Source organism: Pangasianodon hypophthalmus, chromosome 22, assembly GCF_027358585.1.
Source record: "Pangasianodon hypophthalmus isolate fPanHyp1 chromosome 22, fPanHyp1.pri, whole genome shotgun sequence".
NCBI classification, from domain to species: domain Eukaryota; kingdom Metazoa; phylum Chordata; class Actinopteri; order Siluriformes; family Pangasiidae; genus Pangasianodon; species Pangasianodon hypophthalmus.
Genome location: NC_069731.1, coordinates 19510995 through 19525219, shown reverse-complemented (window position 1 = coordinate 19525219; position 14225 = coordinate 19510995). Strand labels below are relative to the sequence as shown.

The 14225-nt window shown below is 39.1% G+C and overlaps 1 protein-coding gene across 6 annotated transcripts in view; it reads right to left on the bottom strand.

Moving 5' to 3' along the window:
* ctnnd2a (catenin (cadherin-associated protein), delta 2a) overlaps nt 1-14225 on the bottom strand; it is a 265685-nt gene that overhangs the window by 53960 nt on the left and 197500 nt on the right. For all 6 annotated transcript variants that reach the window (XM_034298153.2, XM_026938090.3, XM_026938091.3 and 3 more), the window contains one exon: nt 5394-5577. In XM_034298153.2, the coding sequence (XP_034154044.1) occupies nt 5394-5577 (184 nt within the window). The remainder of the gene's footprint in view (nt 1-5393; nt 5578-14225) is intronic.

Genomic DNA, 14225 nt, shown 5'->3' with positions numbered 1-14225 from the left:
TCCACTACAGAACTGTTTATATTTGATCAGAATTCAGAAATTTTGTCCATTGATAATTGTTCAAGAAGGCACTAAATAAACATAAATAAAAATAAAACATTTTTAAAACTTTTTCAGAGGGAATTATGTAAAACAAAGAATAATTGTTAAGAATTCAAATGCGCAAATTCATTGATTTATTCATTCATTCAACTCAAAAGTACATTGTAGATTGTGGGAAAATTTAAAGCAGCTAACCTCATCCTTAGCCTAACTTTAATAACATGTTAGATTGAGAAATCCTTCATTCATTCATTCATTCATCCATCCATTCATTCATTCATTCATTCATTTGTCTTCTGTAAGACTTGGACATTTTTTGTCACAGACTGGCAGCAGTTGTTTTGTTATTTTGTAGTTTTTATCAGTTTGGAGAGGAGGATCTCAGGTCTGAGCCCCACAGCTGAAGGACTGGAGTTTCCCCTTTCGCTAAGCTTATGATTTGGCCAGTCTGCCTGTTGCATCAAGATTTTTTGTTGTTATGAAATTGAGCTTCTTGGTTTTTGGGCTCTGCTTGGGTTACTAATATTAGCCTTCTTGCAATGCTCGATTACTGGGTTGTAACAATGACTCTGAAGGTTTTCAAAAACATGGTGCCTGCTAATCTTTCTTTACAGTTGCAATGATGCTCAGTACAGAAGCTAGATTCTGAATGGAGCACAGATTATACGTTCATACAAACACCTGGTTTTAACTACATAAGTACGATCTCCAGTGATCTACGAGTTATTATCACTTTCAGTGAATACCTTTTGACTGAGAAAATCTTTTTTGAGGGACTTCATTTTGAATTTTTTATTTCTGATAAATGATGAAAGGAACACTATAGACCAGGTAGCCTTGTTAGACTTTTTGGGAGGTGTATATATATATATATATATATATATATCGAGTGGCTGTTGAACCATTGTGTGTTCTCTAACTGATATGGAAATCAATCGAGCTGTTATGAACCTACAATTCCATTAGAAATAAATATCCTCCCAGGGAACAGTGCTAAAAAGACCGGTGTTTTGTAATATCCAGCTGTAATGGATTTCCCAGAACAATACATGGAAGCTCAGATGGACCTTTCTCCTTCAGCTAAGTGACAAACTCTGTACATCTTCACAAAGCTCATTTCAGCTGCCACTGACAGAGTCATTCATCAAAGCATTCGGCTTCCCCGAGAGTACCTCCCTATACTTATTGGTGCTGGAGTGAATACTCTGTGCTCCTATCAGGTGACATGCCAGGTCTCCTGAAAAGAAAATCAACTAACCACAGGGTAAATGCTAAACCTTACACGGATTTCTAAGATGGGTGCTGATAGATTCCGACACGTTCCTCTATGTTCCTGTTTGGCCAAGCGCAAGTCCTAAATCACCAGGTGCTTTCTTATCACCTGAAGTGCTTTCGGAGATGTTTGATAAGGATAAATTGAGGGTATTTTTTTCCCCACAGCTTGAGACCTGCTGCTTGAGCATGTAGGATGCTGGGATGCCTTTTTCTTGGTAGGATTGTCTTTTATGCCTGTGAAAATGTGGTTTTATTAGACATATCTTTCCTCCACGGAGACCTGGAGGATTTTTAAGACATTTGATTTCTGCTGGTGGAAGTGATTTATAAAGGAAGAGCATCAAATTCCCATTGGGATGGAGCTCAATTCCGAAAAACGCCGCTTCACTGCTTTTCCAGGGGCTTGCCTGAGCGCTCTCCAGCTGAGTGAGAGACACTTTGACAAATCTTCAGTGGTGGAATTGAGATATTTCGTGAAGGACATCTTACGGGCTACAAATTAGGACATGAGCATTGCGGAAGTTTCACAAAAACCTAGTGTCTTATCTAGTCAAAATGCTGTACCACGTAGTGATGTCAACATTAGATCACCTTAAACAGAGCTCGTCCTTGCTGCAGAACCAAAAGACCAGGGGATGAAGCTGGACTTGATCCAACTACTCCTATTATCCTCAGTCTTACCCCTAACCAACGAAATGCTCTACAAGACATACTAATCCAGCCTGAACAAACAAAGACCACGAACCTATGGCACTGTGTGATGTATTTACAGCAATTAAACTTTCATCCTTAGTAACTGCCTGGTCAGGGTCATGTTGGATTACATTAGCCAAGTAGTTTGTTTATATTTTGGGAAATAGAGACAACAAAATATCGCAGGCAAGTACAAATAACAAAATAACCACAAAAATATTTCCGCACACATCTCTATTTGAGACCAATTATGAACTGGAGTGATGTAGCTGAGGTTGAGTAACTGTGCTGATATTTCTAAATCTGTTTTTTTTTTTCTTTCATTGCGCTCAGGGGAATAGGTATTAAACTTCAAAACACACCCACTTTGTGTTTAAACCCAGATACAGATATGGATATCTGGAGCACTAAACAGATACAGCTACAGATAGAGTGATCTTAGCAGGCAGCATTATACGGTACGTAAACACTGAATCCGTATGTGACCTGAATGACTTCCTGCCTACACATTATGCACTTCAAGCTATTGGCAAACATCTGCAAAGCCACAAAAAATTTTTCTTCTAAGAATAAGAACTGCGTTTCAGCTACAGGATTGTTTTCCAGCTACACAAAGACGCCAGTAATTACCTGCACATAGTGCACCTTCGAAGGAGCTTGTGTTTGGAGACAAGGCGATGCGTCATCTCACTCCAGAGGGCAATTTACAGCACGGCTTTTTGTTTAGAGAAAATAAACTCCTGAAAGTCTGTCTGTGTGTGTGTGTAAATGTCTCTATCGACAAGATTGCTCTTCTCATGCAATGAGCCAGAAGAAAAGGTGAAGTAAGTCTCATTTACGCAGGCAAATTGAAGACATATTTGTAAAATTCCACATCTAAAAAAATGAACTCTCATTTCTTTGGTGAATCTCAGCAGAATTTCTGAAACCAAACAAAGGTGTGTGATAAGCTCCATAGACGTTCGTTTAGCAGAGTTGCTATGGATACAAGGCAGAATGAAGGCCTCACTGAGAGTAATATTGAGCCCTGGAGAATCATGGCTTCCTCTGTGTTATTCTTCACCCAACTCCCAGCGACGGAGCCCGTGCATAAATCATAACACGGCAGAAATTATGCGCGATCATTATGCATTATTACGCTGTATAAATCACGCGTGTGTAGCACACATTCTCCATGTTAGCTGCAAAATAAAAAATACAGGCCTCCATTTCTTTTATATTCTTCACTTCTCCATTTCTCACATGCAGTAATGATCTGAAATGTATTAACAGCTTCTCTGGGTGAAAGCCGAACCCAGATGGTCCTCGTTTCGTCTTTTCTACCTTTAGCACCGGCCGTCTCTCTCCGTCTCACACTGTTCTGTCAGGATGAGATGAAATGAGATAAAAATGCTGCCGTTTGTTCAGAAGCGAGCTGATGCAGGAAGAATGTAGGTACAGCTCAGTAAAAATACTCAAATCTGAATGGTCAGGTGGAGCGGATTCATTTTTTATAACTTTTTTCAATTAACAATGGCAGCTTAAAAGACCTTTATGGTTCTAGACAATTTCGATCCCATGAACAGTCAGTCTGTTAGGGAAAAATGCTGTGGCAAAGTTTTAGGAACGTTCTCTGATCAAAGTTCTAAGAACGTCGTAAAGCGAATCAACATTGCAGGTGATTATTTTTAACATTACAATTTGGGGCATTACAAGCTAACTTTCTTAAAACTTCATAATTTTCTGATATCTGCTGTAGGGTTCTACGTGTGGGTTCCTTCAGTTTACAACCATTTTATCTATCCCTTAAGAGCATCCATTTCCATACTCTTCAAAAGAAAACGAGTTTCTCCTAGAGTTCTTTGAGTGGTTAATGGCTGTAACCAAGAACTGTTTTTGGTGCAAGATGAAATTATTCCTGTCACGTACAGATACAGCTGTCACTCTTAGAATCGAACGTGAAAAATGCAAACTTAGTACCTTAAATGATTCTTTTCTTTGTCCCTTTGAGGGAAATCTTTAAGATCCTAAGTTTACAACAGAAAGTTTCTTTTTAGAAAAGTGTTCCTGTACCCAGTAGAGCTAGAATCGATAGCCATTCACAGAAACCTTGAGAAATACTTTTTTCTATAGTTGTGCTTATCTGGTTGGTACTTTTACTTAAAAAACAAAGTATTTTGAAGTGAAACACATGCATTAACGTTGCACCTTTTTGAAACTGGTTCCTATTTGGAACGGGTTTTTGAGAGAAACCCTACCAAGACTGCTAGAAGAAGAAGAAGAAGAAGAAGAAGAAGCAGGAGTGATGCCTGTCCTCCGGTGACTATACCGAGTGAAAATGCTGTTACACCGTGTCTAAAAGCCGCTCACAGACATAAAAGCACACAGTCACACTGATAAACACGCTGTCAGGCTTCAGAGACAGTTTGAAGTCAAAATCTCGCATGCAGGAAAGAGTTCCTCGTATCAGGATAAGGGAAAAAAAATCCCACCGCTCTGTGGATACACTTAAAAATCAAGCTGTCACTGGAGGTGCACCTGGTAAAAATAACTTTTAAGCTATTTTTCTTTAAAAGGAAAACAGAAAGAAAGAAAAAGAGGATCACTGTGGTTTTATTAGCTACAGATACACGGTAATGTTACACAGTAAACTGGTTAAACAGCGCAGGGCAAACCTACGGAACTTATTTTTTAAATTCATGCACAAAATTAGCTATTTAGAGTAATAAATTTGAGCCCACATTTATATATTTATATATTAATGCTAGTTTTCATCCATGATCTCAAAAACTTCTGATGTGAAGAAACGCCGCACACCGAAACATTCGACACGAAATCGACACCAAAGTAAATAAAAAACCAACAACAAAAAACTGGATTTTTCCACTATTTCAAATTACCATAGCTACTACGTATGCGTAAACGGTTTGGCATGTGGCCACAGACCTGTTGTCATGGTAACCGTGGCTACTAATCATCGCTGCTACAATTTGTAAATGTATAGCTAGCTAGCATCATGCAAACATTTCCTCCTTGAAAGTATTTTTCGATAATAATGAATTTTATAACATTTCTGAAATTCGAGACTACAAATTTATGTAAAATAAGAAAATAAATGCCACAATATATCATTTGTTAGCGGAATTGTTATCGCATTAGTGTCACATCATGTAAAGCTTAAAGATTTATTGTTATTATTGTCTGTGGGCATTACGACTAATCTGAATAATGAATCCAGTAAGTTTTTAATTATGACACATTTTTTTTCCAGTGTTTCCGGGAAGCACAGTGAAAAAAGGCCACGCCCACTTTGGGTTATAGTTACAGATATCTGGAGAAGTAAACAGATACAGATACAGTCTCATTTTGTTTCGCCTCTAATAGCACTGAAAAAACTCACTGACCTCAGGCACCCGGTGGCGTTGCGCAGGACGAGCGACGTGTGCATCTGCAGCTTGCGGTCCTCCTGATGCGGCGAGACGTCCCAGGCGGACAGAGGGATGATCACGGTGTTGGTCAGGACAGCCAGAGCATCCTGGATGATTGGCATCTTCAGGGCGTCGCATGACGAGAGGTTCCATAACACACCTGGGACAGAGCCACACATCCAGACTCAGTATGGGGACAAACTCCTGGAACTAGCAGGAACTGTAGGCAGATGGTGCAATCATAACAGCAGTAGCTGTTCCTGTCAGCACAAAATGCTCGGGCTGATGTAACTATTAGATAAAGCAAGGTCTGCTGTTTTTTTAATAAATATTGAACATGACAGTTTAGAGTTTGAGGCAAATCCCAATTAAAAATAAAATTTGCTCATATGACAAATGTAGCTGCTAATCCAAGACATGTGTGGTGTTTGACGTCTGGTTGATAACTTTACACTCGAACTACAAGGCTAATTTAGCTTAAAAACGAAGTCACACAGAAAACTTTATTTTTTGAAACTGATATTAAGCATGTTTGCTGTCATAAGACAGGTAGAAGAAAAAACCCAACATATTATGCACCTTTAACCAAGCTAACGCTAGCCAAACATCCGCAGTTTCTCAAAACTGGAGACTGGAAAATGACAGAAAAATGCCTCACCTTCCCTTAAAAAAGAAGAGATTTTTTTGAAAGATTTTGAAAAACATTGGGTGGGAAAAGGGGACACGCCCACTTTGCTCGCTAGCTCTCTCTCTCTCTCTCTCTCTCTCTCTCTCTCTCAGGTCAAAGTTTAATATTTCACTAAAAACTTTTTGTTATGAATTTTTTAGGTTTAGGTTAGAGGGGCAGTTCTTGATTTTTTAACAACATCTAAGGTGAAACATTATATGAAATGTCATTTATATGTCATTTCGGAGCTGCTGAATTCTCAATTCTGACTGCTCAGAAGGTGTTGATTTATTTTCTATAACAGCAGCTCTGACAGTAGTGCAGCTGCAAATCACACATTTATATTAATTATTAATGCGCTCGTTCTAATACGTTACCGTTTCTATAGTAACAGCTCATTCACAGGGACTTGTACAGTGGACGCTCCATATAAACAGATTTTTAAAAATCCTTAATGTGGTGAAGTTTTCTGTAAAGTAAGTTTATTTAACATTTACGGAAGGAGTCTCCAGTGTCAGCGCTTTGTAACAGTCAGAGGTAAAGCTGTAACTTTACGTTTTTGGACATCTTCAGGACAGAGGAGTTTACGCTTTGTGGTTTCTCTTTAACAAAAAAATGACAAGCTGCTTTTTTTTATCTTATTAACTTCGAGAGAGAAAAAAGTTGAGGGAATGGTGAACGTAAGTGAGAACAGCTGACGTTCCAGAATATTAAACGTAATTATAAAAGGATAGAAAGTATGACGTGCCATGATTAAGTAAATACAAAATTGTAATTGTTGGCAAATTGCTGTGGAATAAAACACCGTGTCGTGCTGTTACAGGAAAATAATTCACAACAGGGTGTTGTGATGAAGCGGAGTTACTGTTACTACCACGGAGTTGATTATTTTCCCATAACAGCAGGACACAGAGTGTATTGTTCCTCTTATATGAGCAGCATTTCAGCACATTATTTCTGAAGAGACTCCGGCTTCTCATTAAGCGCATAAACAGCGATTAGAAAACATAACTGCCGGATAAAAATAGCGTCTTCTGTCACGTTGACACAGGCCGTGAAAAACAAACAGGCACGCAAAGGTAAAGTAGTTAGAAATAATCTCCTGTCTCAATCACTGTTTCGTGGCCAGATCTGAACTGTTATAAGGTTGTAAATCCAACAGACGTACATCTTAAAAATCTTTTGATGGATTTTTAAGCAAAAAAAATCCATAAATAAATAATATTAAAAGGAACGTGTGAAGCTTTCCCAACCCTGAGCTGTATTAACTAATTATCCAGTAACTACACTGAAAAATGCTAAATTTTAATTAAAGGAGTGAAAAGCTTCTTGGAGTCTTGGAGGTAAAAAAAAAATGTAATAAAATTCAGTGGAAGTTTGTGCGGTTTTCTAAAAAATACCAGGGGCAATTGAGAGATGTTTACTAGAGATTTTATTTTTTTATTCTGTGTTTTGTGGCCTGTTCATGATCCGGTGCGTAGGCCTCACCACTCGGTGAGAAAAGTCGCAGCTTATTTGGACACCAGCTACACGCCGACCTTCCAAACACACTAATTACTGCTCCTTTTTCCTTCAGGCTCTGAAAATAAATAAATAAATAAAATCATAAAATACAAAAAGAAAAGAAGAAAATGATCAGGGTAGCAGGGGTGCTGTACTGTCACAGATGCACAAGAGTTATTTTCATTCCTCCCCAAGGCGAGAGATGTGAAAGTCTGGCTTTTTAACCGTAACGTCTGTACACTATGAAGTCAGAAGTTATGATATAAAAAGTAGAAATAAATTGGCACTTGCTGATATTCGCTGTCAAATGAAACCTAACACCATCAATGATTCATCGAGTGTGGAAAAGCAACGCCGCTGGCAGAAAACACACACCGTGTAGTGCTCTACATGCTGCTACTGCAACTCAGAACAAGCAAATGCAGAAATGCTGAACTTCAAAAATCTGCACAGTTCATGAATGGATCTTATTTTGCTTTGTTCCAGATTGGCTGTATAATCAGAATGCGAATCAGTAAGTGAGTCCAGCTGATTATGTAAGGAATAAAACACGCATCTTTCTTCAATAACGGATTTTAAAAACACATGAAATCATTGTTATGGTGAAGTTTTGTGTAAGGAAGGAGTCTCCAGTATCAGCGCCTTGTAACAGTCAGAGGTAAAGCTGTAACTTCTTCAGGACAGAGGAGTTGACACTTTTTTGTGGTTTCTCGGTAACATGACAAGCTACATATTTTTTTGTCTTATTAACTTCAAGAGAGAAAAAAGAGAAGCTGGTGAGAAAACGACTGTTTATAGCTGCTATAACGTAAGCGAGAACAGGAACTAACTTGTTTCCCAGACGTTCCACGACATTAAATGTAACTATAAACGGATAACGTTTGTTTTGTACCACAGCAATATCCCAATGCTAACGATTTTATTTATTACACACTGATTCACCATACTTTTTATCCATTTATAATTACATTTAATGTCTGTGAAACAAGATATTTTCTTTTCTCCGTTACATTAAAGGTAAAGTTACAGCAGCTGTTCCAAATTTTTTGATTATTATTGAATAATAATTTAATTTTTTTTCCCAAATTGGGTTGTTTATGCAGAATGTCCTCTTTCTTCTGCACTTCTGAATCTCTCTCTCTCTCTCTCTCTCTCTGCACTTGAAGCACCCACTCTTTCATGAGTCATAGAGACGAGGGCAAGAAGGCTGTAGGACTGATGAAGATGACCTTGGCAGCTCGCTCTCACTCTTACACAGACACACACACACACACACACACACACACACACTCACTTTAATCCCACTCGCTGGGAAATTGCCCCTGCCTGATTGCTGCTGCCGGTAGAAAGGTTTTTTGGGTTTTTGGTGGTGATGAGTTTGTGAATAAGGGAGGTTAGACACACCACACAGCAGGACTCCAAGCAGGGAGCCATGATTTTTTGTCTGTAAAGGAACAACATTCTTATTCCAAGTCCTGATGGACTGATGGGAAAAGTTCACACACAGATAAATCTGTACAGCACAATAACTATTTTCAGTTCCTGAGAACAACATTTCTGCATTAAATACAATTAAATTGCAGAGACATCGCAAAACTCTGATTTAATCAGTAAGAGGATTATTCTCAGCCTGTTGTGGTTCGTGAATTCTCTAAAGTAGGTCACAGTATTTTACAAATGAGGTATTATATCTGAATATTGTCACATATCCCTATTCCCAAGTCGTATTACTTATTACTGTGTCACAGAGTGAAATGACGGTCACTCTGCAGTGTGCATTAAATGTCATTTTATATTTACATACTACAACAGTTAAGTCGTATTCAATTCACTGTGAAATTTGAACTTGAGTTTGAGACTTGGACTTTAGCTATAAGACTTAATCTTGATTATAATGAGACTTCAACTTGAGGAGCTGACCTGAGGTTATGAGACTTGGCAATAATGTCCAAATTTCAAGTCAGAGTTGAGTCTCTGATGTACATGAGGACTAATCTTGACAAGTTTATGAGACTTGGACTTAGAAGACTAAAGACTTGGACTTGAGACTTAGACTTGTGCACTCAAACCTACGCAACTTGAACTTAGGGACTCAACTTGGACTTGAGCTTGAGACTTAAACTTGAGACTTGATATGGACTTATTGTTGACTTTATTGCTTTTTGTCAGGGAATAAAAGAAAGCAGTTTGAGAAATAAACCCTCGACTGCTGAATAAAGGGCCTCTAATCAGAGAGTGAGAGATTGTGAAAGAGCGAGAGACCTTCCTCTAAGTAGTCTAAGTGGCTATAATCACACCTCATGGCTGCAGAGGAGGACAGAGCCTCATGACAAATTTTAGGTTTAATGAGGAAGTGTCCGATTTGCAGACCAACTGGCGGCTCTTTGACCGTCTGCATACAGAACAGGCTAAAACGAGTGCATTAATCTAACGCCAGTGGCAGCTCACTGCTTTACGGTGGCCATGTTTTATTAAGCACACATGCTAATGCTCATCCTGCTGCAAAACATTCTGTTGTTGACTTTTATTGCCTTATTCAGGAAATGGATTGTAGGAGAGGGAAACGAGGGCGTGCATTTTTCATGACTAAAGCTGTTAAGTGATTCGTTTAGAAAACCCTGGATTTCATAATGCATTCTTTTAAACTAACAACGAGCACAAATTCAGCAAGGTCACAAATCAAGAATGTTTAGAATGAGTCATCGTTTTGATTCATTCTGAATAAATGAATAAGTACGTTACAGGATTTATATTGATGGGAGCCGGACACATGCGTGGAGGAGTTGGGATGACACAGCACCGGGCTCTCTCACCTTTTGTGCAACGTGATGGTCACGATGATCCTTTATTTCAGTTAAACATCTTAGGAACATCTCAATAAAATAATCTTCAAAACTCACTTAGATAGATAGATAGATAGATAGATAGATAGATAGATAAATCATTGTGTTTCCTTTGTGAAGCAACACTTTGGTTATTTAAGGGTTCTTAGCTTCCTAAAGCAATTCTACCTCTAACCTTTTCTGACAGTGTTGTATGGTTCTACAAAAATCCTTTAACAGTTCGCCTGTAGAAACAAACTGTTAAACTCTTACGTGTTCTAGACTTGAGTTTTAAGGGGGTCTTTAAGGGGTCTGGAGACGATTGTGTGATTTTAGCTTTCTAAAGAGGTTCTACTTGGCACCTTTTCTGAATGGGGATCTGCTCTAGGGTTATACACAGAACTTTGTAGGGTTCCACTATAACAACAAACCATGGAAAACCATGGAAATCATTTTGGATTTGTTCATCCTTATTACTAAGAATAGAATAGAGCACTACAGGGCTTTAGCTTCCGAATGGTGTTCTACTTGTAAAAGGAAACCCTCTGTTGTACGGTTCTGCATAGAAAGTTTAAGGGTTCTATCACAGAAACAAGCTGGGGAAGGCTTAATTTTTTAAAGAGTACAGGATTACAAGGCTACGCACTTAAAATGGTTCTTTCAGGAGTCTTTGGATAGTTATGGGTTCTTAGCTTTCCGAAGTGGTTCTACATGGAGTCCTTTCTCTGATAGGCTGTTGTGGGGTTCCACATAGAACCTTGAAGGGTTGTATATGAACCCTTGAAGAGTCCCTCATAGTAATGTTTTGGATCTCTTTCTGGATTTTTCTCAACATTCTTAGGAGTCTTTGGATAGGTAAGGGTTCTTAGCTTCTGAGAATGGTTCTACTCGTAAAGGCACATCATCTGTTTTAGGGTTCTACATAGAAAGTTCTCCAAAAGGGAAAAACTGAAGAACTTTCGGTGTTTTAGATTTAAGTTATTTTCTATAAGAGTCTGTATATAAGAGTCTTTCTATAAGAACTACAATCTTAGGGGGAAAAAACAATTCATCAAGAAGGGTTCTTTCTAAGTTTAAGGGTTCTAGTTTGTAAAAGAGACACCCTTTTTGTAAGTTTTTACCCAAAACCTTTAAGGATTCCCAAGAGGGACAATACAAATAACCGTTTAGGGTTTTGGATTTTAGCTATATTGGTTTCTCATGGGTTCTTTGGATGGTTAATTGTTTTTAATTCTTCTTGGAACTGATTTTGAAGGGGATTTATTGTTGGTGTGAGGATCTGAATACAACCTTCAAAGGTTGACCATTGGCTTTCAAAACGGAAAACTGGTTCAATATGGAAGCCAATGAAAACCACCACAGAGTGATGTGGTGAAGCAGGACTGGTTGCTTGGCTAAGAGAAATCAGACACTTCCTGGTTCTACTCCACAGAGCTGCAGTTTTCAGTTTCACAACACAGTAATGATCCGTAATGAGAGCCAAACACTTCTCCATGCCAAAGCATTCGGCTGCTTCTCGAGGGATTTTCATCTGTCTGAGTTTCTCACCAGCTTCCTTCCTGAGTGTGGACTAATATTCCATCTGCTCCATGTGGCCACTGTATATCAATTAATGTGTGACTCATACAAAGATGCACACAACTCAAAGAAACACAGACCCCTGAGATTTTCTTTTGAAACCAAGTGATTGTTCTGAGATGCAGGAAAAGACCTTGTGCTTTGAATGCATCCACAAAGAAGTTGTTGAGTGCTTTAAAACCTCACCCACTGCCCTCTAATGAAACAGTTATCAGTGTTGTCTTGTGTCCAAGGACTGCGATAGGAATCTTGGGTCGCAGAGAATGTTAGTGTTCAAAAATCACAAGAAGTTTAAAAGCAAAACAGAGAGTTTAGATACTGGTGTTTGACACTGTTGTCGGTTAACTTCACTGTCTAAAGCTGACAAGATGAGAAAACAGTCACGCTGTTATCCCAGAGTCTATTTCTAAGCGAGGTCTTTTTCTGAGCAGGTGAAGGGATCCCTGTGTGGTGCATTTAGCATGCAGTAAGATGAGGCAGGATGCAAGTATGAAATATGTGTGCCATGTGCTTTACTGATGGCAAACAAAAGTCCACTGTAGGAGTCAAAACACACAGACAGGGTCATCACAGGAATATCCATAATCATAAATACAATCATAAACAGTAACTCAAACTGAGCTGAATCCAGATCTATTTCTCAACCGCTCATCTTTGGAGGAAGAGGGTGAAGCAAAGCAAATGATTGCTCTCATTTACTCCTCTTAAAAAGGAACCCACTGATGATCAGCCTCTACAGCAGAAACGAACCAGCAGCAACCCAATATATCTTCAGGAACCTTTCTCCAGCTAACAGTTCCTAAATTCATGCGGCTCTACAAAGGCAGGCCAAGCGTGACTCTGATTCACTGGCTTATTAGAGGCAGAGAGGATGAGAATCCTCTGGGTCTCCGGCCGGCTGATTAAACAGTGACAGCGGCCACTCTAAGTACGCTGCACAGCATGGAGTTTAATTTATATGGTAATCTGCATTTAGCAGGCCAGCAGCGGGCTTCTCTGGCATAGCCACATCCGTCCACTATCTGCTATAAAGCTGTTCATTTCCACTAATAGCCACATTGGCTTCATGAACATGTTTGGAAAATGTACAGCATTATTTAAACGTGTAGTTTGATGAAGTTCTCCTATTCTGTATGAGAAGGATAGAGAAAATAGAATAAATGCTATAGGAATAGCTGGCAAAAGGTTGATACTAGAAGGATGATAATATACTGATAAGGTCAACCTTCTTCAAGGGTTATGGCTAGTTAGCTTCTTCCATAGTTTCTACTTGGAATACTCTTTGATAGGAAATCTGTGCTGTAGGCTTCTATACAGAATGTTTAAGGATTCCCACAGATGGACAAACTGAAGAACGCTCTAGTATTCATTATAACTAGAGGATAATACTCATTCATTCATTCATTCATTCATTCATTCATCTCAGTAACAGCTTTATCCTGGTCAGGGTCATGATGATGGAAACCCTGGAAGGAACGCCAGTCCATTGCCGGACACATGTTCACACACTCATCCAGACCTAGGGACAATTTGGAGTAGCCAATCCACATACTGGCATATTTCTGGGATGTGGGAAGAAACTGAAGAACCCAGAGGAAATGACCGTGGGAGAGCATGGGCGAAGTGACAGGACAGTAACCTGAACTCAGGATTCTGGATGCAGTAAAATTCCAGAGACTTGTAGAATTGATGCCATGGTGGACTGAAGCTGTTCTGGTGGCTCCTGGGGGTTCATGTTGGTTTTTCCATTAAAGAAACATCCTAATGAAACCTCTGTCACGAAACATCCTAATATTTGAAAAAGTTCCAGACCTGTGATCTTGGTGTGTGCACTTCCATATCATGAGTTTAATAACTTGTGAATTAAACTCCTTCACTCAGTGCACTCAGTGTACATGAGTAGATACATTTTTCTGCATTGGTGACAGATCCCAAGACTCCAGTAATAACAATAACTCCCAGCATTCTTTGCTGTAAACCTAACAAGACCTGTGACCTACAAGGAGCAGGTTTCACCCTAGCAACCCATGCAGTGAGAGAAGATCAATAAGCTCATCATACTCCATCTCTCCATCTTCTTCAGAGTGAGAACCAGAAGCACAAGAGGAGCAAACTAACACAAGAAGACAGGATGGATATTTCTGAAGCACTTTTGTTAAACACTTGTCAGTCCATTGGTGGATAAATTATGCAGTAATGGAGTTAATTTACCCTCAAGAGGGAAACCCAGACTTGTTG